The sequence below is a fragment of the Bufo gargarizans genome, chromosome 10, assembly GCF_014858855.1.
Source record: "Bufo gargarizans isolate SCDJY-AF-19 chromosome 10, ASM1485885v1, whole genome shotgun sequence".
Classification (NCBI taxonomy): domain Eukaryota; kingdom Metazoa; phylum Chordata; class Amphibia; order Anura; family Bufonidae; genus Bufo; species Bufo gargarizans.
The window spans coordinates 8,906,252-8,927,826 of NC_058089.1; the positions used below are offsets into that span (position 1 = coordinate 8,906,252).

Genomic DNA, 21,575 nt, shown 5'->3' on the forward strand with positions numbered 1-21,575 from the left:
AAACTTATTAGTCTCCCATTAACTTTCAATGGAGTTTAAGACGGATTTGTCATGGCTATAAAAATCTATAAAGCCAAGTGAGTGAACTTGACAAATTACTCCCAATAATAAATAACAAAATATACTGATCCCCTCCTAGGGGACAAAGGGGTAAAACGTAACATTTAATAATGTATCTAAAAACGTGAAGCACTAACCCAGAGAGCCTCTCGGACAAACTAACAAATAGACAGCCCTAATGGGCCTGGACACACAAACACTAAATGGTAACAAAGGCAGGAAGCAAACAAAAGGAACGTTCTCATCCATCAGATGCTGTAGACGTGGGTGGTGTAGTCACTTGGGTAGATGCAACCTTCCATGCGATAGACTGTATTGATGTGTTACCATACGGAGAAGATGCCAACGTATGAACCTCAGCAAAGACAGGAGACGGGAGCAAGAAATCCCTAGTACACCCTATAAGAGGTAAACTCCCAACGTGTCACGTTTCATTCAGCATGAACTCATCAGGGGAGATGTACATGAGTAATAGCAATCTAGTGATGGAGCTTACATTACCAAAAAAACAAAAAAGGCGGAAGGGGAGGGTTGTAGAAACAAACAAGCAGTGGTTAAAGGTGATATAAAAATATTCCAACAAATATAAAAGGGGCCAGGTCAGTGGAGCCATGGCCACCAAAAATCACAAGTAGCTTGAACACAGTCACACCAGTGGGTGATGCCTGCTGGAGTCCAGATATGACCCAGGATATATACTATCCAAATCGGCTGTCAGCAGTGGTGAGTTTGCTTGTTTCTATAACCCTCCCCTTCCCCCTTGTTTTTTCGTAATGTAAGCTCCATCACTAGCTTGCTATTACTCATGTACATCTCCCCTGATGAGTTCATGCTGAATGAAACGTGACACGACGGGAGTTTACCTCTTATAGGGTGTACTAGGGATTCCGCCCGAAATAGGGATAGGTATCCGGACGGGGACGCTCCTTGCGGGGCAAGTACCTCGTATAGGCAGGTAGGGTGATTTTGTCCCTGCCCCTTAACCAGGGTGTACTAGGGATTTCTTGCTCCCGTCTCCTGTCTTTGCTGAGGTTCATACGTTGGCATCTTCTCCGTATGGTAACACATCAATACAGTCTATCGCATGGAAGGTTGCATCTACCCAAGTGACTACACCACCCACGTCTACAGCATCTGATGGGTGAGAACGTTCCTTTTGTTTGCTTCCTGCCTTTGTTACCATTTAGTGTTTGTGTGTCCAGGCCCATTAGGGCTGTCTATTTGTTAGTTTGTCCGAGAGGCTCTCTGGGTTAGTGCTTCACGTTTTTAGATACATTATTAAATGTTACGTTTTAGGCTACTTTCACACTAGCGTTCGGGCGGATCCGTTCTGAACGGATCCGCCCATAATAATGCAGACGGAGGCTCCGTTCAGTACGGATCCGTCTGCATTATTTTTAGCATAGAACAGCTAAGTGTGAAAATAGCCTGGGACGGATCCGTCCAGACTTTCAATGTAAAGTCAATGGGGGACGGATCCGCTTGAAGATTGAGCCACATTGTGGCATCTTCAAACGGATCCGTCCCCATTGACTTACATTGAAAGTCTGGACGGATCCGCACGGATCCGCACGCCTCCGAACGGCCAGGCGGACACCCGAACGCTGCAAGCAGCGTTCAGCTGTCCGCCTGTCCGTGCGGAGGCGAGCGGAGCGGAGGCTGAACGCCGCCAGACTGATGCAGTCTGAGCGGATCCGCCTCCATTCAGACTGCATCAGGGCTGGACGGCTGCGTTCGGGTCCGCTCGTGAGCTCCTTCAAACGGAGCTCACGAACGGAAACCCGAACGCTAGTGTGAAAGTAGCCTTACCCCTCCGTCATGGCTTTAGAATACATAATACAACCTGATCCATGCGGTTGTATTATTGTAATGGAAGCATTTTACATGTGAAACAAGCAATGTAATCTACTCAACTGCCCTAGAGGTCTATGTAGAAGAAACCACTTGGCACAACTGTGGCAGAAATTTTAAGCATTAAGCCCTCAGTGCGTGGATTTCCACCTCCCAATGTTTTCCATCGCTGTTCATACAGCTGTAGGTTATTTCCGTGCCATTTCAGTGCACAATTTTTCTTGGTACAGTTTCTATGTAGACACTGTTAGGGCCCTTGCACACAACCGTATGCCCTCCGTGACAAACGGTCTGTGAGCGGGCCATATGTCCTGGAGCTGCATTGATCGTGCGCACAGGAGCACACAACATCATAAATTACAACGATGCTGTGCACATCGGGCCGCCCGCGGGGCTATTGTCATACAATCCTATGAGTACGGGACAATAGTCCCACAGGGCGGCCTGACGTGCACAGCATCGTTGTAATCTATGATGTTGTGCGCTCCCATGCGCACGATCAATGCCGCTCCGGGAACTATGGCCCGCTCATGGACCGTATATCTCGGAGGGCGTACGGTCGTGTGCAAGAGGCCTTAGGCTGACTTCACACTTCAGTTATTTGGTCAGTTATTTCCATCAGTTATTGTGAGCCAAAACCAGGGGCGGGTCAAAAACACAGAACAGGTGCAGATCTTCACATTACACCTGATCTCTGTGGAGGCTTCACTACTGGTTTTGGCTCACAATAAGGCCCCATGCACACTGCCGTGTTTCACAGCCGTGTGCGGGCCGTGGAACCGCGGCCTGGATCCCTCCTGAGAGCAGGAGCGCACGGCGTCACTGGTTGCTATGACGCCGTGCGCTCCCTGCTGCCGCCGCAATACAGTAATACACTGGTATGATCTATACCAGTGTATTACTGTACTGTGCCGGCAGCAGGGAGCGCACGGCGTCATAGCAACCAGTGACGCCGTGCGCTCCTGCTCTCAGGAGGGATCCAGGCCGCGGTTCCACGGCCCGCACACGGCTGTGAAACACGGCAGTGTGCATGGGGCCTAACTGATGGAAATAACTGACCAAATAACTGAAGTGTGAACTAGGCCTTACCCTTGCTCGAGGATTAGCCTAATTGAAGCCGTGAGTGGATCTACTGTATTAAAAATGTAAAACCGCTCCAGAGACTTAAGGGGCCAGATTTATCATTAGCTCAAGTCAGAATAATGGAGTGAAAAAGTCTCAAATTTTGGCGCAATCGCTTAAACTGCGCAAAAATTTGCGACTTTTTTCTGCTCTGCACTATGCTCGCCAGTTTTCTGAAAGTGGGCGTGTTTTCTTATGTAAATGAATCTCTAGACAGATTTACTATTTAAAAAGTCGCAAAAAAGTCGCAATTTCACTCCAGTGAGGACCATGCTTATCTTATGAGACTTTTTAATAGAACATGCGACTTTTTCATAAAAACTTGCGACTTTTTCGTAAAGATGTGCTACTTTTGTAAAGCTGCTTACTGACGGATAAACTGCTACCGTCAAACCACATTTATTACAGTCTTAAAGGGCCGATCATAAATCTGACTTGGCTAAAACTGACTTTAGCCATATGTTAAAGTGGAGTGAGCTGTCAGAGTCGTGATAAATCTGGCCCAAGGTCTTTAGGTTTCTGTCATGGATTCTACAGCAGATTTTCTGTCTGAAAGATCTGCCATGTCAATGGACCCTTTATTAGGTGTGGGGACGCTTGGCTTCCCATTCTGAACCATTTACCGGTAATCAAATCACAAATAAGGTTATCTACCAGGTTCCATGACCCAGAAGAGGTGGAAACCATAGTCAGCTGCTGATATTGGATTTACAGTTATGTCTCTACCAGTAAATCCATGGGATGACCTCCTATATGAGTTATCAAACATTAGGGTACGGCTACATGTAGTGGATTTCTGGAACACATTTACTAAAGTGTCGCCGTCTGTTTCCAACTGTTTTATTTTTCAATTAATCATTTACCAACTGTTTTTGTGCCTATTTTGGAGGCATTTGCACCTGTTGCACCAATTTGAGTATTAAGACAAATTCTGAAGTTTTCTAACTTTTGTGTCTCATTTCTGTCCTGTTTATATAGGTGCTCCTTATTTTGCGCCAGATTTTGTTGTAAAAACAGTCTTGTCTACTTCACCCCAGGGCCTGCATACTTTTCTGTCTCTGTTTTGAGTGGTAAGTTTGCCTACGTTCATTGAGATGTGCGCCAAAGTTCAGCTCACTTGCGTAATTTTTTCATGCGCATACTATTTAGACCAGTTTAGTGAATTTGAATCTATCTTACAAGAAAACGACTGCTAGATGTCAGACTTAAACTAAAAAAAGACTAACCAGATTTATGAAAGAATAATAAATGAGGCATAAACTGAAGACAGACTTTGCCAATACGCCTGTTTTTGTTTTTGTTTTTTTGCTCCAAAAAAGAGGCGAGCTTAGTAGTGGGTTTCTGCATTGGAAATGACGCTGCAGATTTGTTGCGGATTTTGTTGCACCTTAGCTATGGATTTAACCCCCTGTATTGCAAAGACTTGCAAGTGATTTAAACCCTAAGGCTGGGTTTACACGGGCGTTGCGGGTGACATGCGGGAACAGATGCGGTTGCGTTGTGGGAAAATGCGTGATTTTTCCCCGCGACTGCAAAACGTCTTAATGCGTTTTGCACGCACGTGAGAAAAATCGGCATGTTTGGTACCCGGACCCGAACCCGGACTTCTTCACAGAAGTTCGGGTTTGGGATCGGTGTTGTGTAGATTGTATTATTTTCCCTTCTAACATGGTTATAAGGGAAAATAATAGCATTCTGAATACAGAATGCATAGTAAAATAGTGTGGGACTATTAAATGGTTAGAAATCTCGCCCGTGTGAAAGAGGCCTAAAAATAATTTTCAAAGCATCTCTTCCTAAAAAATTTTTTAACCTTTTTCTAACCATTTAATAGTCCCACAAGGGGACTATAATAGGTGATCTTTTGATTGCTTCTAAAATATATTAAACATCCAGCAAGTTAGGATATATATAATTATAATGGGTTAAGTATTCAGAATTGACCTAGTCCAGCTACAGCATAACCCTAGCAAAAATATAAATAAATAAACTTTATTACTAATTACGACAAACACATTGTCCACAAAATGTCCAGGCGTACATCAGACCACCGAGGTGATTAGGCCATAATGTATGTTAAAGATAGCCCTAAACTACAAACCCTAAGACTAGGCCCTGAGCCCAGGGGCGACTCCTGATGGTGGAGGCCCCCTGTCCTCGAACCTGACTGGACACTCCTGATGTGCCCTATTAGATAAGGTTGTTGGAGGCCATGATTATATATGGTGGGCTGGTGTAGGCGTGGACAAGGAGGATCAATAACAAACAATGCACAGTGTATGCAGCCCTGTTGATACAAAGGACCAACAGGTACACGGTGCAGTAAACTACAATTAAATAAACCTAAAGACACCAAAAAAGTGATAGTAATGTCACAGATCTAGTCTGTGTGCAGCCCCAACGCGTTTCCCCCACGGTGTGGGATCATCAGGGGGTGGATACAAATAGGATAAATCAATAAAGGAAGAAACCGTGTCAGACGGAGGGAGGCCCAAACAATGTTGGCATCTCCATAATATAGCCGTCTAGCAGGTGGTGTCAAAAAAGACATACATAATTAAAAGATTAGACCAGATAATATTCCTGGGAGGTCTAGAGGGATGAAAAGAGTACCAGACGTCTTGATATATCGGGCATGTGCATGTCACATATGACCATCAAGGATGGATGTTAGGTCAAGGCAGAATATAAAGCACACACGTGACCACGATTGGTACCAGAAGGTACAGACGGCAATCTTCAATATAGTGGTGCTCTAAACGGCAAGTCGTATTACTAGTATCCACAATGTGCTTAACTCATATCCAGCGTGACGATATACTTAGGATGTGATCTGGATAATGTAGCCCGGCCCCTCAGGATATGGCCGTCCACTAGTTAAAGTCCATGTTGATGGTGAGTCCCTCAGGTGCAATGGACGTGCTTACCCTCCCAGGGTCCAACTTCTAAAATATATTGCACTATTCCTATAGCGCAATGTATTTTAATGTTGGTCCTCTCCTGACATTCACCAGCAGGCTGTGCCAGAGAGGCGCAGCCTGCTGGAAAAAGTTGGAACCCCGGCCTGCCTGCACTGGCATTGGTACCCCATAATCTAATTTACAGGGTGCTGATGGGAGACAGAGGTAGTCTGCTCCCTTTGTAACTGCTTACATGCCGGTGGCGCCATTGCCAATGGCATGTAAGGGGTTAAACAGCCCAGATCGGCACTCCTGCCGGTCCGGGCCTTTAGAGCAGTAACATGTTACAGCCGTGTCCCCACTCTCTGCTGTAAAAAAGGCGGAGGCCCAGCCTAAGGCCCCCTAGTGACCACCATAAAAAGGCGTATTGGTGATCAGTGATGGCCAGTTCGCAGTGTTCGCCGACGAACACATGCGATCTGCCATCTTTATTCCCAAGTCCGGCGATGCAGAGGTAAGTCCTTACCTGTGCCTGCGCCACGAGCCGCTCTGAAACACATGCGGTCACCGGGAGCAGGCAGTTCCGAGAATGTCGAGACTCCTCAGACCAGGCAACATTTTTTCAGTCTTCAACAGTCCAATTTTGGTGAGCTTGTGCAAATTGTAGCCTCGTTTTCCTATTTGTAGTGGAGATGTAGGTGGAGGAGCGCTCACTGCAACAATTCCACCCCCTCACTTCCAGTCACCTCTCTGCTCCCTTTGTTATATACACAGTCCTAAGTTTGGGTCTGAGTGGCTGACAATATACTCACACCTGGTAATTACGCCACCTAGGACGGTCTACAGGTCCTTCTAAAAAGATTAGCATATTGTGATAAAGTTCATTATTTTCTGTAATGTACTGATAAACGTTAGACTTTCATATATTTTAGATTCATTACACACAACTGAAGTAGTTCAAGCCTTTTATTGTTTTAATATTGATGATTTTGGCATACAGCTCATGAAAACCCAAATTTCCTATCTAAAAAAATTAGCATATTTCATCCGACCAATAAAAGAATAGTGTTTTTAATACCAAAAAAGTCAACCTTCAAATAATTATGTTCAGTTATGCACTCAGTACTTGGTCGGGAATCCTTTTGCAGAAATGACTGCTTCAATGCGGCGTGGCATGGAGGCAATCAGCCTATGGCACTGCTGAGGTGTTATGGAGGCCCAGGAGGCTTCGATAGCGGCCTTAAGCTCATCCAGAGTGTTGGGTCTTGCGTCTCTCAACTTTCTCTTCCCAATATCCCACAGATTCTCTATGGGGTTCAGGTCAGGAGAGTTGGCAGGCCAATTGAGCACAGTAATACCATGGTCAGTAAACCATTTACCAGTGGTTTTGGCACTGTGAGCAGGTGCCAGGTCGTGCTGAAAAATGACATCTTCATCTCCATAAAGCTTTTCAGCAGATGGAAGCATGAAGTGCTCCAAAATCTCCTGATAGCGGCTGCATTGACCCTGCCCTTGATAAAACACAGTGGACCAACACCAGCAGCTGACATGGCACCCCAGACCATCACTGACTGTGGGGACTTGACACTGGACTTCAGGCATTTTGGCATTTCCCTCTCCCCAGTCTTCCTCCAGACTCTGGCACCTTGATTTCCGAATGACAGTCCAGTGCTGCTTCTCTGTAGCCCAGGTCAGGCGCTTCTGCCGCTGTTTCAGGTTCAAAAGTGGCTTGACCTGGGGAATGCGGCACCTGTAGCCCATTTCCTGCACACGCCTGTACACGGTGGCTCTGGATGTTTCTACTCCAGACTCAGTCCACTGCTTCCGCAGGTCCCCCAAGGTCTGGAATCGGTCCTTCTCCACAATCTTCCTCAGGGTCCGGTCACCTCTTCTCGTTGTGCAGCGTTTTCTGCCACACTTTATCCTTCCCACAGACTTCCCACTGAGGTGCCTTGATACAGCACTCTGGGAACAGCCTATTCGGTCAGAAATTTCTTTCTGTGTCTTACCCTCTTGCTTGAGGGGGTCAATGATGGCCTTCTGGACAGCAGTCCGGTCGGCAGTCTTACCCATGATTGCGGTTTTGAGTAATGAACCAGGCTGGGAGTTTTTAAAAGCCTCAGGAATCTTTTGCAGGTGTTTAGAGTTAATTAGTTGATTCAGATGATTGGGTTAATAGCTCGTTTAGAGAACCTTTTCATGATATGCAAATTTTTTTCGATAGGAATTTTGTGTTTTCATGAGCTGTAGCCAAAATCATCAATATTACAACAATAAAAGGCTTGAACTACTTCAGTTGGTGTGTAATGAATCTAAAATATATGAAAGTCTAATGTTTATCAGTACATTACAGAAAATAATGAATTTTATCACAATTTGCTAATTTTTTTAGACGGACCTGTATATGTTTTTATCCACACATTAAGTTGAAAATACCCACGTTTTTAAACTATTAGAAAAAAAGTTATATTTTAGCGACAACACCTTAATAGTGAAACGTCAATTTCCTGTTGGTCGCCTATCGCCTACAATATTATTGAGTGAATACTAACCCGCCTGAACTGAGACCACCTTGGCGCTGGGTAGGTGGGCACAGATGTATTTTGATCAAAATGTATTGGCTAAGAGTCTCAGATTTTATCATTAGAGTGAGGGCTTATTCCATATGTTATGTTTGCATCTATTACTAAAGTGCATTATTTTCTGTGACTTTTAATTTAATTATGTCACTAAGGCCTCATGCACACGACCGTGCAGTTTTTTGCGGTCCGCAAACCGCGGATCCGCAAAAAACTGAACCCGCCCGTTTGCCTTCCGCAATTTGCGAAACGGAACGGGCGGCCCATTGTTGAAATGCCTATTCTTGTCCAAAAAAACGGACAAGAATAGGACATGTTCTATTTTTTTTTTTTGCGGGGCCATGGAATGGAGCAACGGATGCGGACAGCACACGGAGTGCTACCCATATCTTTTGCGGCCCCATTGAAGTTAATGGGTCCTTATCCGAGCCACAAAAACGGCGGCTCGAATGCGGACCCAAACAACGGCCGTGTGCATGAGGCTTAAGTGGTTAAAAATGCAAGTAACATTCTTGAGAGAGTGTGAATGAGGCTTTAGGAGGTTAATGTTCAGTGGCCATAAAGGTTGGTGTAATGTGCATTACAAGAACATTCCTAATGACTTAGATACTTACATTTAATACAGTTCACTGAGAGAGTAACAATAGATGTCAGACGATCTGTCAGCGACCTGTGGGAGACTACACAGGAATACACGTCTCCGTCCATATCTGTGCTCACAGGTCTCGTAGACAGGACACTGGTCACATTGTAGGTCCCATCGTGGTTCTGGACGGGCACACTGGTGCAGGTCTGGCTATTCAGTTCAGATTGTTTGGAGGAAGCTTTACTGTACTTCAGCCATTGTATTTTCACACTTTCTGGATAGAAGCCATTCACATAACAAGTGACAGATCTCTCCGTGTCAGGATCCATTACTAGTGTGGAGTCACTCAGCCTACAAGATGGCATAGCTGAAGAGAAAGACATGTAAATTAAAATTCTTATTATTTGAGATTTTACAATATTGCTGGTTCAAACATTAAAATCACTGATCTGTCAGGCGAAGTGAACAACATTTGATTGTCTTGTGACAATGGTGTCTGTCATTGGTTGTGATGTATTTGTCAGCAGGTAAACACTCGATTCATAAAATTTCTGTGGCTAGATGACTGGCCTTTTTGGAGATGTCCAGACCCATTGTTGTAGGGTGTTCCCGGTATTCAGTGGTTAGTACCTACCAGAAGTGGTCTAGGTAAGGAGAACCGGTGACAGGGTCTTGGATGTCCAGTGCACATTGATGTGTGTGGGGACTGAAGGCTATTCCATCTGGTCAAGATCCCTCAGGACTGTAGAGCAAATTGCTGACACTATTGTTTATGTTACACTCCTGATTTTGCTTTCATAACTGCATCAAGAAACATGTACCTTAAAGGGGTTATCCCATCTTAGACAATGGGGGCATATCGCTAGGATATGCCCCCATTGTCTGATAGGTGCGGGTCCCACCTCTGGGACCCGCACCTACAAGGAGAACGGAGCAGAGAAATTTGAGGAGGGCGCACTGCGCATGCGCGGCCGCCTTCCATTCATTTCTATGGAGCAGTCGAAAATAGCCGAGCGCTGGCTCGGGTATTTCCGTCGGCCCCATAGAAATGAATGGGAGCGGTGGCAGCGCATGCGCGATGTGCTCCCATTCACTTCAATGGGAGAGGCGGGGAGCTGCGCCTGGTGGTGGACGGACACAAGGAAACCCGGGGTCCTCCAGCCGCAATTCTCCCTGGCTCCGTTCTCCTTGTAGGTGCGGGTCCCAGAGGTGGGACCCGCACCTATCAGACAATGGGGGCATATCCTAGCGATATGCCCCCATCGTCTAAGATGGGATAACCCCTTTAACCCTTTCAGGACCGAAGGTTTTTTTTGTTTTTTTTTTGCCGTTTTTGTTTTGCGCTCCCTGCCTTCCCAAATAACTTTTTTATTTGTCTGTTCACATAGCCATATGAGGGCTTGTTTTTTGTGGGACAAGTTGTGCTTTCTAACGCCACCATTTAGTATTGCATATGATGCAGTGGGAAGCGGGAATAAAATTCCAAATGGGGTGAAATTGCAAAAATATAGCGATTCCACCACAGTTTTACGGTTTTTTTTATTGCGACGTTCAATGTACGATAAAACTGACCAGTTACTTTTATTCTACAGATCATTACGAATCCGGCGATACCTTATATGTATAGTTTTCCTTACGTTTTGATAGTGATAAAAAAAATTAAAGTGAAGAAAAAATGGAAAAGTTATGATTGCTGGAAAAGAAAGGGGGACATGTTACTGGTCCTTAAAGGGCTTCTGTCAGCAGAATTGTATCTATGAAGCTGAGAAAAATTATGTTTTAATATATGCAAATGAGCATCTAAGAGCAATGGGGGCGTTGTCGTTACACCTAGAGGTTCTGCTCTCTCTGCAGCTGCTGCGCCCTCTGCACTTTGACAGGACCACGGCTCTGTCAATCAAAAAGTGCAGATGGTGTGACAGCTTTTTATCACGTGCATGCAAAATGCATTGCACTCGCGTGGAAAAAACTGAACGCAGCGCAATCGCAGTCAAAACTGTCTGAAATTGCGATGCATCCAGAGCAAATCCGGGACGCCCGTGTGAAAGAGGCATAACAGATTTTGTTGCAGAAAATTTGAGGAAGTTTCCAAAAATCGCTGTGTTTGCTGTCCTAAGTCTTCAAACATCTAGTGTGGTTTTTGCTGCATTTCCACAGCAAAAACTGCAGCAAAACTGCATGTATTACATATATTTTTTTCCGCGGAAAAGCCAGCAGACTTCAGCCCCTCGATTGCAAAGGGTGAGATCTGCAACCACAGGCCAATTTATGCAGCAGTTTTTTTTACACAGCGTGTAGATGAGAATTGAGAAATTCTCATCCACTTTGCTAGTATTTGTTGCTTGCAAATCCACAATGGCAAATTTGCAGGTAATTAATCACATGTGAACCCGGCCTGAGAGTTTAAACTCATTGGGGGTCATTTATCAAGCTCGCCTGTTTTTAGATGTAAAATTAGGTGTATTTCATTCGGCTGTCAGGTTTTTGCCGTTGATGAATTAGACTCTGTGTATTTTTATTAGTCTGACCTCTGGTCTTTTTCAGTAAGGCCTCATGCACACGGCCGTTGCTCGGCAGTGGCCGTATTACGGCCCGCACACAGCGAGTCCGCAATACACAGGCACTGGCCGCGTACACCCCGCTTCCCGGATGCGGACCCATTCGCCTGAATGGGTCTGCAATCCAGGAGATGCGGTGCGGAACGGAGGCACGGAATCACGGACTCATTCAAGTTGAATGGGTGTCGATCCGTCCCGGCCGCTTCATGGATGTTGCCCGTGCATTACGGACCGCAAATTGCGATCCCCAATGCACGGAACGGTCGCACAACGGCCGTGTGAATGAGGCCTTAGGGTGATGGCACACAGTGCAGTTCTGACATGCATTCAGGATGCAGTTTTCAGTTTAGCAGCCTCATTAAACCCTGGTGTTCTGCATTGTGGTAATGATTTAAGTAATTTCAGCTCGCTACAATAAAGAAAACTGCATCCTGAATGCATGTCAGAACTGCGCTGTGTGCCAGCACCCTTAGACAGGTTCATTTTCACTTAGACTAGTCTAATTTATTTGAGCATGAAAAATTGTCGCATATGGGCGGAGAACAGTGGCATGTCTCCCTGAAAGTGTGACTTTTAATGCAATAAAAGTCTCTTTATCACTTAAAACTGTTGAATAAAAATAAGCCTGGAGTGGAGTAAAAGTTAGACTGTTTTTGCGCCTAATTTATGCATAAAAAAATGGAACCTACATAAGTAAATAGATTGAAAAATTCACAAAAAATAGAAAAATTTCTATACAGTATTATTGCTGTAAGTTGCGATTATTTTTATATTCACATGGAGGATCTAAACCAAACGCATTTCGGGACTTTGGAAATTTTAAGTTCGTGACAACCTACAACCCGGAATTACGAATGAAAACACTGGCGCCAGTTGGGAAAGCACGTGTATAAGGCAGACGCCGGCAAAGACTATACAAACCAAGAAAGTCTTGGAATTCACGACATCACATTACGAACCAACGTTCATCGATTTATTATGTGCCTCTAGTGGAAAATGTCAACACTCATGTAAGTTAGTGGGGGGGGGGGGGGGGGGGGGGGGGCTGGTGCAGTATACCATGCGGGACGCCGCGAAGCGTACACCGAATCCCGCCCTTGATCGAACCTTGTGAGTATAACTTACTGTGCAGAAGAAAACTCGAGCGATATGTTGGCTGTGATGTTCGATTTTTACTCTTATACAAGTTGACTTTAATACGACAGCTAATTGGATATATTTTCAAGATTATGTGATTTGGAGCACTACGAACATTCCTGACACTATCATTGTGGAAACGTATAGAGAGACTATTTTATTTCATGTGATTATTATCAGAGAATTGCGATCATTGTATCAGTTGGATGCAGTAATTTGTCAATTGTTATAATGCAGTGCGATTAGTTTTATGGCGGATCTATCGGATCCATCTATTACTCCGCACTTAGTCCCTCTGTGAGTGAATTGCTACATTTTAAAGTCTGTCCAGACCATTCATTATCAAATGTGTACAGTATACCACAAATTTTATTTTATTATATATTATTAATAAAGTACCACCTACTAAATCTCAGCCTGACAGAACGTTAAATGTGAAGAAAATAAAGTTTTTATTAGAATCAATCAAAAGGGTAATAGATAAAATCAGGCATACAGGGAATCAGAAGTGCGGGGAGGGATCAAGTAATAGACCGTCCGACACTCTCAGTGTTGGAACACACTGATAAAGGTGTAGCCTGTAGCAACAGGGTAATAATAACACTACACTTAGTACAGGGACTAGCAATGCTGATCTAATCCACCTGACAATTCCTAATGCTCTGTATGTTGAGCTGTACAGTGGATGGTCAGCAGGGTTGAAGCAGCTATAGTGGGTCCTGGTGCACCCGATTAGCGCTACCCTGTTAAGTGAGCGGTATGTAACGCTTCAATACGCTCCAAGCCAGACAGCCAGTGTGAATAGGATATCACTTATTTAAAGGAAACCTGTCACCGGGATTTTGTGTATAGAGCTGAGGATATGGGTTGCTAGATGGCCGCTAGCACATCCGCAATATCCAGTCCCCATAGCTCTGTGTGCTTCTATTGTGTAAAAAAAACGATTTGATACATATGCAAATTAACCTGAGATGAGTCCTGTCCCTGACTCCTCTCGCGTACAGGACTCATCTCAGGTTAATTTGCATATGTATCAAATCGTTTTTTTTTTTACACAATAAAAGCACACAGAGCTATGGGGTTTAGGTATTGCGGATGTGCTAGCTGCCATCTAGCAACTCATGTCCTCAGCTCTATACACAAAATCCCGGTGACAGGTTCCCTTTAAGCTGCCCTATCTATTGAGCGATGAATGACACATTAATTCGCTCAACGCGTTTCTGCATGACTCGTGTGTCATGTGTCATCAGGAGCGAACATAATTCCTAACAGTGTCAGATATGAGTGAAGCTGTCGCACTGTAGCGTGCATACATCGCGCTGTGATGGCCGTGTGCGGCCAAACACACGCCGGATATAAATAATCTAACACCCGCCCCCAGAAGGTATGTGCCGGCGTCAGTCACCAATCAGGGAAGGAGGCGCGTCCTCTGACATGCTCCCTGACGTGGCCGTCGCACAATAGAGCGTAATACACTCTCGGGGAGGAGCGCAAGTATGCTCAAATGTATGGGGGAACAATCATATGCGGTATGTGGTATCGAGTGACATCGCTGTAATTAGTTAATCAGGATATATAACGGAGGCCCATGTAAGAGAACTAACACGATGTAATCAAATTAAGCAACAAACTGCCATACATAATGGAGAAGACAACTAACATGGAGTGTACCACCCCATAAATGATACGGGATGATATCATACTTAAAATCACACACTGCATATGTCACGACCAGAGTCTCTAGTAGTGACAAAGTGATGGGCTGATACACATCAGGACCATATCTGCCGTCCCATGACCTCCTAGATCAGTGATGGCGAACCTATGACACAGATGCCAGAGGTGGCACTCGGAGCCCTCTCTGTGGGCACCCGCGGACTGGAAAAAGTCTAAGTTGTACCAATATGCCTTAGACTTTTCCTGCCATTCATCAACACAGGGCGCACTATGAACAGCACAGGCAGCGCACTGAATGTAGGCAGGCTATTGTAGGTAAAGTACATGGAAGATATACTATATTGCACTGTAGTGTTCAGATTAAATTGCTGTGTTGGGACTTTGCGATAAATAAGTGGGTTTTGGGTTGCAGTTTGGGCACTCTGTCTGTAAAAGGTTCATCCTCACTGTCCTAGATAAAGCAGGAAAATGAGACGGCCTCATTTAATCCCTTAGGGTATACAGTATCTAACTTAAAGATCCATTCGGTTTCCTTGCGGAGCAGCGGCACATCAATGTCCCCTCCGTGAATGGATGTCACAATGTGCTCAATCTTCTGAACCTTAAGCACATCTGGATTACCACCATGATGATCACAAACATGGCGTGCCACAGATGTGTCACGGTTATTTTTAATGTCGAATAGGCGTTCGCCAATACGTCTCCTCAGCTCACGTCTAGTCTTACCCACATATTGCACACCACATTGACAAGTCAATAAATACACGACTCCCACTGATGTGCATCTGATGAAAGATCTGATGGAAAATCTTTCTTTAGTCACATGACTAGTGAAGAATGTCCCTTTCATAATATTGCCACAGATAACACATGCTCCACATGGAAAGGTCCCAGTTAGTGTATTTTTTAGCCATGTATCAGGTGTTGGGTGTAGGTAAGTGCTATGAACCAGGCGGTCGCGTATATTTGAACTGCGCCGATATGTGATAGGGGGACGGTCTAACACTAACTGACCAATGTCCGGATCTGACTGTAAAATGGGCCAGTGTCTCTGAAGGATCTCACGTACCTGTTTCTCCGCTTTATCATACGTGGCTATAATCCTTGGAGTGTTCTGACCATGCAACCTTTGCTTGGGGACCAGTAATTGATCACGGCTAATACTCATAGAGTGATGGTATGCTCTTTTGAAAGTATGTTGAGGATAACCTCTGCGCATGAACAGAGTCCTCAGATCGTTTGTGGCCACCTTAAAATCCCTCATTTCTGAGCTATTCCTCCTAGCCCTCAGGTATTGGCCCTTCGGGATGCCACTCATGAGGGCTAGGGGATGGCCACTATCCCACCTCAGCAGGCTGTTGGTAGCAGTCTGCTTGCGGAGCAGATTTGTGGTGATCTTCTTATCTGTCCCCACAGCAACAGTCAGATCCAAGAACGTGATTTCATGCTCATTAATGTCAGACGTGAAGAACAGACCTAGCTGGTTATTGTTAAGCTCAGCTATGAATTGAATACAACAATCCTTGGTCCCCTTCCACAGTATAAACACGTCGTCGATATATCTGATCCAGATTAATATCGACGATGTGTACTGTTCCATAGCTTCACTAAAGACGACCTCTTTCCCACCAGCCCAGGTAGAGATTTGCGTAAGTTGGGTACACGGACTGCCCATCGCAACTCCCCTGAGCTGGTGGAAAACTTTACGGTCAAAGAGGAACACATTGTGACTCAGGACAAAGTCCAATAAAGCCATCACAAAAGCGTTGTGTCGATTAAGATGTTCGCCCCTCTGTTGAAGGAAGGCCCGCGCAGCTAAAAAAAACAGTGTCATGTGGAATGGAGCTGTACAAGGCCTCCACATCTAGGCTGGCAAGCCAAGTATCCTCATCACATTGAATACCCTCCATTATGTACTGTATTTTCCGCCGTATAAGACGCACTTTTTCTCCCCCCTGCGTCTTATACGGCGAATGCTTTCAGTTTTACATCGCAAGCTGCGATGTAAAGATAGTGGGGACTCGGGAAGGGACTGGGAGGAGGAGCTGGGGCCGGCAATAGCGGCGGATCGGTGCAGTCACTGTACTATAGCCCCGCCCCGGTATACTAATATAATATGTCATATTCAATTAATAGTTATTAAATATGCCCCTTTATGCCTAATAGTACCTTAAATCCTAAGCGCTTCAGTACAATGCAGGCCGGGCGGGCGGCAGCGTAACTCCCTGATGTCACGTACCTGCGCTGCCTACTTTATGAATAAAGCAGGCGGCGCAGGCAAGTGACGTCAGTGAGTGACGTGCCGCCCGGCCTGCCTGCCGGCATTGTACTGAAGCGGTTAGGATTTAAGGTACTATTAGGAATAAAGAGGCATATTTAATAACTATTAATTGAATAAGACATATTATATTAGTATACTGGAGCGGCGGGGGATCTGTGGATGGCACAGTTATGGGCTGGGAGGGTCTGTGGATGACACATGTTTAACAGTGCCATCCACAGATCCCCCCCCTGTAACAGTGCCAGCCACAGATCCCCCCATAACAGTGTCTGTCATCCACAGATCCCCCCCATAACAGTGTCCGTCATCCACAGTTCCCCCCATAACAGTGTCCGTCATCCACAGATCCCCTCATAACAGTGTCCGTCATCCACAGATCCCCCCATAACAGTGTCCGTCATCCACACATCCCCCCATAACAGTGTCAGTCATCCACAGATTCCCCCCCCCCCCAATAACAGTGTCAGTCATCCACAGATTCCCCCCCCCCATAACAGTGTCAGTCATCCACAGATTCCCCCCCCCCCCATAACAGTGTCCATCATCCACAGATCCCCAGTAATAGTGCCATCCACAGACCACCATTAGTTCCAAACCCACCAAACACACAGCACACCTTTTTGGTTAAAAAATTTTTTTTTTCTTATTTTCCTCCCCAAAAACCTAGGTGCGTCTTATAGGCCGGTGCGTCTTATACGGCGAAAAATACAGTATGTCTGTTTGTTGCTTAACCACTTCAACCTCCCTAGCTGAAACACCCTTAATGACCAGGCCACTTTTTACACTTCGGCACTACACTACTTTCACCGTTTATCGCTCGGTCATGCAACTTACCACCCAAATGAATTTTACCTCCTTTTCTTCTCACTAATAGAGCTTTCATTTGGTGGTATTTCATTGCTGCTGACATTTTTACTTTTTTTGTTATTATTCGAAATTTAACAATTTTTTTTTGCAAAAAAATGACATTTTTTACTTTCAGTTGTAAAATTTTGCAAAAAAACGACATCCATATATAAATTTTTCGCTAAATTTATTATTCTACATGTCTTTGATAAAAAAAAATGTTTGGGTTAAAAAAAATGGTTTGAGCAAAAGACAACTTTTCCCATTTTTTTATACAAAGTTGGCATTTGACCAAGATATTTATCTCACCCAGCATGGGTTCATTAGAGCAGGGCACACTATGAACAGCACAGGCAGCGCACTGAATGTATGCAGGCTATTATAGCTAAATGATAAAGTACATGGAAGATATACTATACTGGACTATAGTATTGCCGTGTTCTGCGATAAATAAGTGGGTTTTGGGTTGCAGTTTGGGCACTCGGTCTTTAAAAGGTTCTCCATCACTGCCCTAAGGTATTCGCTGATGGGCATAGTGAGTTCCTAGAACTTTATATTTTTTGTCACAAGTTAGCGGAAAATTATGTTTTTTTTTTTTTTTTCCTTACAAAGTCTCATATTCCACTAACTTGTGACAAAAAATAAAAAACTTCCATGATCTCACTATGCCCATCATTAAATACCTTGGGGTGTCTTCTTTCCAAAATAGGGTCACTTGTGGGGTAATCTGTAACAAATGGCCTGTAAAATCCAAAAGGTGCTCTTTGGAATGTGGGCCCCTTTGCCCACCTAGGCTGCAAAAAAGTGTCACACATGTGGTATCGCCGTACTCAGGAGAAGTTGGGGAATGTGTTTTGGGGTGTCATTTTACATATACCCATGCTGGGTGAGAGAAATATCTTGTCAAAAGACAACTTTTCCCATTTTTTTTATACAAAGTTGGCATTTGACCAAGATATTTATCTCACCCAGCATGGGTATATGTAAAATGGACACCCCAAAACACATTCCCCAACTTCTCCTGAGTACGGCGATACCAGATGTGTGACACTTCTTTGCAGCCTAGGTGGGCAAAGGGGCACACATTCCAAAGAGCACCTTTAGGATTTCATAGGCCATTTTTTTACAGATTCCTAGAATTTTTTATTTTGTGTCACAAGTTAGTGGAATATGAGACTTTGTAAGAAAAAAAATCATCATTTTCCGCTAACTTGTGACAAAAAAGAAAAAATTCTAGGAACTCGCCATGCCCCTCACGGAATACCTTGGGGTGTCTTCTTTCCAAAATGGGGTCACTTGTGGGGTAGTTATGCTGCCCTGGCATTCTAGGGGCCCTAATGTGTGGTAAGTAGTTTGAAATCAAAATGTGTAAAAAAAATGACCTGTGAAATCCTAAAGGTGCTCTTTGGAATGTGTGCCCCTTTGCCCACCTAGGCGGCAAAAAAGTGTCACACATGTGGTATCGCCGTACTCAGGAGAAGTTGGGGAATGTGTTTTGGGGTGTCATTTTACATATACCCATGCTGGGTGAGAGAAATATCTTGGCAAAAGACAACTTTTCCCATGTTTTTATACAAAGTTGGCATTTGACCAAGATATTTATCTCACCCAGCATAGGTATATGTAAGATGACACCCCAAAACACATTGCCCAACTTCTCCTGAGTACGGCGATACCACATGTGTGACACTTTTTTGCAGCCTAGATGCGCAAAGCGGCCCAAATTCCTTTTAGGAGGGCATTTTTAGACATTTGGATCCCAGACTTCTTCTCACGCTTTCGGGCCCCTAAAATGCCAGGGCAGTATAAATACCCCACATGTGACCCCATTTTGGAAAGAAAACACCCCAAGATATTCAATGAGGGGCATGGCGAGTTGATAGAATATATTTTTTTTTTTTTTGGCACAAGTTAGCGGAAATGGATTTTTTTTTTTTTTGTATTTTCTCACAAAGTCTCCCTTTCCGCTAACTTGGGACAAAAATTTCAATCTTTCTTGGACTCAATATGCCCCTCAGCGAATACCTTGGGGTGTCTTCTTTCTGAAATGGGGTCACATGTGGGGTATTTATACTGCCCTGGCATTTTAGGGGCCCTAAAGCGTGAGAAGAAGTCTGGAATATAAATGTCTAAAAAATTTTATGCATTTGGATTCCGTGAGGGGTATGGTGAGTTCATGTGAGATTTTTGTTATACAAGTTAGTGGAATATGAGACTTTGTAAGAAAAATAAATAAAAAATATCTATTTCTGCTAACTTGGGCCAAAAAAATGTCTGAATGGAGCCTTACAGGGGGGTGATCAATGACAGGGGGGTGATCAGGGAGTCTGTATGGGGTGATCACCCCCTGTCATTGATCACCCCCCTGTAAGGCTCCATTCAGACGTCCGTATGTGTTTTGCGGATCCAATCCATGTATCCGTGGATCCGTAAAAATCATACGGACGTCTTAATGGAGCCTTACAGGGGGGTGATCAATGACAGGGGGGTGATCAGGGAATCTATATGGGTGATCACCCCCCTGTCATTGATCACCCCCCTGTCATTGATCACCCCTCTGTAAGGCTCCTTTCAGACGTCCGTATGTGTTTTGCGGATCCGATCCATGTATCCGTAAAAATCATACGGACGCCTGAATGGAGCCTTACAGGGCAGTGATCAATGACAGAGGGGTGATCAGGGAGTCTATATGGGGTGATCATGGGTGATCAGGGGTTAATAAGTGACGGGGGGGGGGGTGTAGTGTAGTGTAGTGGTGTTTGGTGCTACTTTACTGAGCTGCCTGTGTCCTCTGGTGGTCGATCCAAACAAAAGGGACCACCAGAGGACCAGGTAGCAGGTATATTAGACTCTGTTATCAAAACAGCGTCTAATATACCTGTTAGGGGTTAAGAAAATCGCATCTCCAGCCTGCCAGCGAACGATCGCCGCTGGCAGGCTGGAGATCCTGTCTCTTACTTTCCGTTCCTGTGAACGCGCACGCCTGTGTGCGCGCGTTCACAGGAAATCACGGCTCTCGCGAGATGACGTGTATATGCATCACTCTGCGCAGAGCTGCCGTCTCCGGACCGCGGATCTGCGTTAGGCGGTCCGGAGGCAGTTAATTTGATTACATCGTGTTAGTTCTCTTACATGGGCCTCCGTTATATATCCTGATTAACTAATTACAGCGATGTCACTCGATACTACATACCGCATATGATTGTTCCCCCATACATTTGAGCATACTTGCGCTCCTCCCCGAGAGTGTATTACGCTCTATTGTGCGACGGCCACGTCAGGGAGCGTGTCAGAGGACGCACCTCCTTCCCTGATTGGTGACTGACGCCGGCACATACCTTCTGGGGGCGGGTGTTAGATTATTTATATCCGGCGTGTGTTTGGCCGCACACGGCCATCACAGCGCCGATGTATGCACGCTACAGTGCGACAGCTTCACTCATATCTGATACTGTTATGAATTATGTTCGCTCCTGACGACACATGACACACAAGAGTCATGCAGAAACGCGTTGAGTGATTTAATATGTTATTCATCGCTTAATAGATAGGGCAGCTTAAATAAGTGATATCCTATTCACACTGGCTGTCTGGCTTTGAGCGTATTGAAGCGTTACATACCGCTCACTTAACAGGGTAGCGCTAATAGGGTGCACCAGGACCCACTATAGCTGCTTCAACCCTGCTGACCATCCACTGTACAGCTCAACATACAGAGCATTAGGAATTGTCAGGTGGATTAGATCAGCATTGCTAGTCCCTGTACTAAGTGTAGTGTTATTATTACCCTGTTGCTACAGGCTACACCTTTATCAGTGTGTTCCAACACAGAGTGTCGGACGGTCTATTACTTGATCCCTCTCCGCACTTCTGATTCCCTGTATGCCTGATTTTATCTATTACCCTTTTGATTGATTCTAATAAAAACTTTATTATTTTCACATTTAACGTTCTGTCAGGCTGAGATTTAATATATTT

General features: G+C 44.8%; 1 protein-coding gene across 2 annotated transcripts in view; it reads right to left on the reverse strand.

Moving 5' to 3' along the window:
• The window catches only part of LOC122920269, a 74,592-nt gene that overhangs the window by 46,711 nt on the left and 6,306 nt on the right, over positions 1 to 21,575 (reverse strand). For both annotated transcript variants that reach the window (XM_044269647.1, XM_044269648.1), the window contains one exon: positions 9,127 to 9,465. In XM_044269647.1, the coding sequence (XP_044125582.1) occupies positions 9,127 to 9,465 (339 nt within the window). The remainder of the gene's footprint in view (positions 1 to 9,126; positions 9,466 to 21,575) is intronic.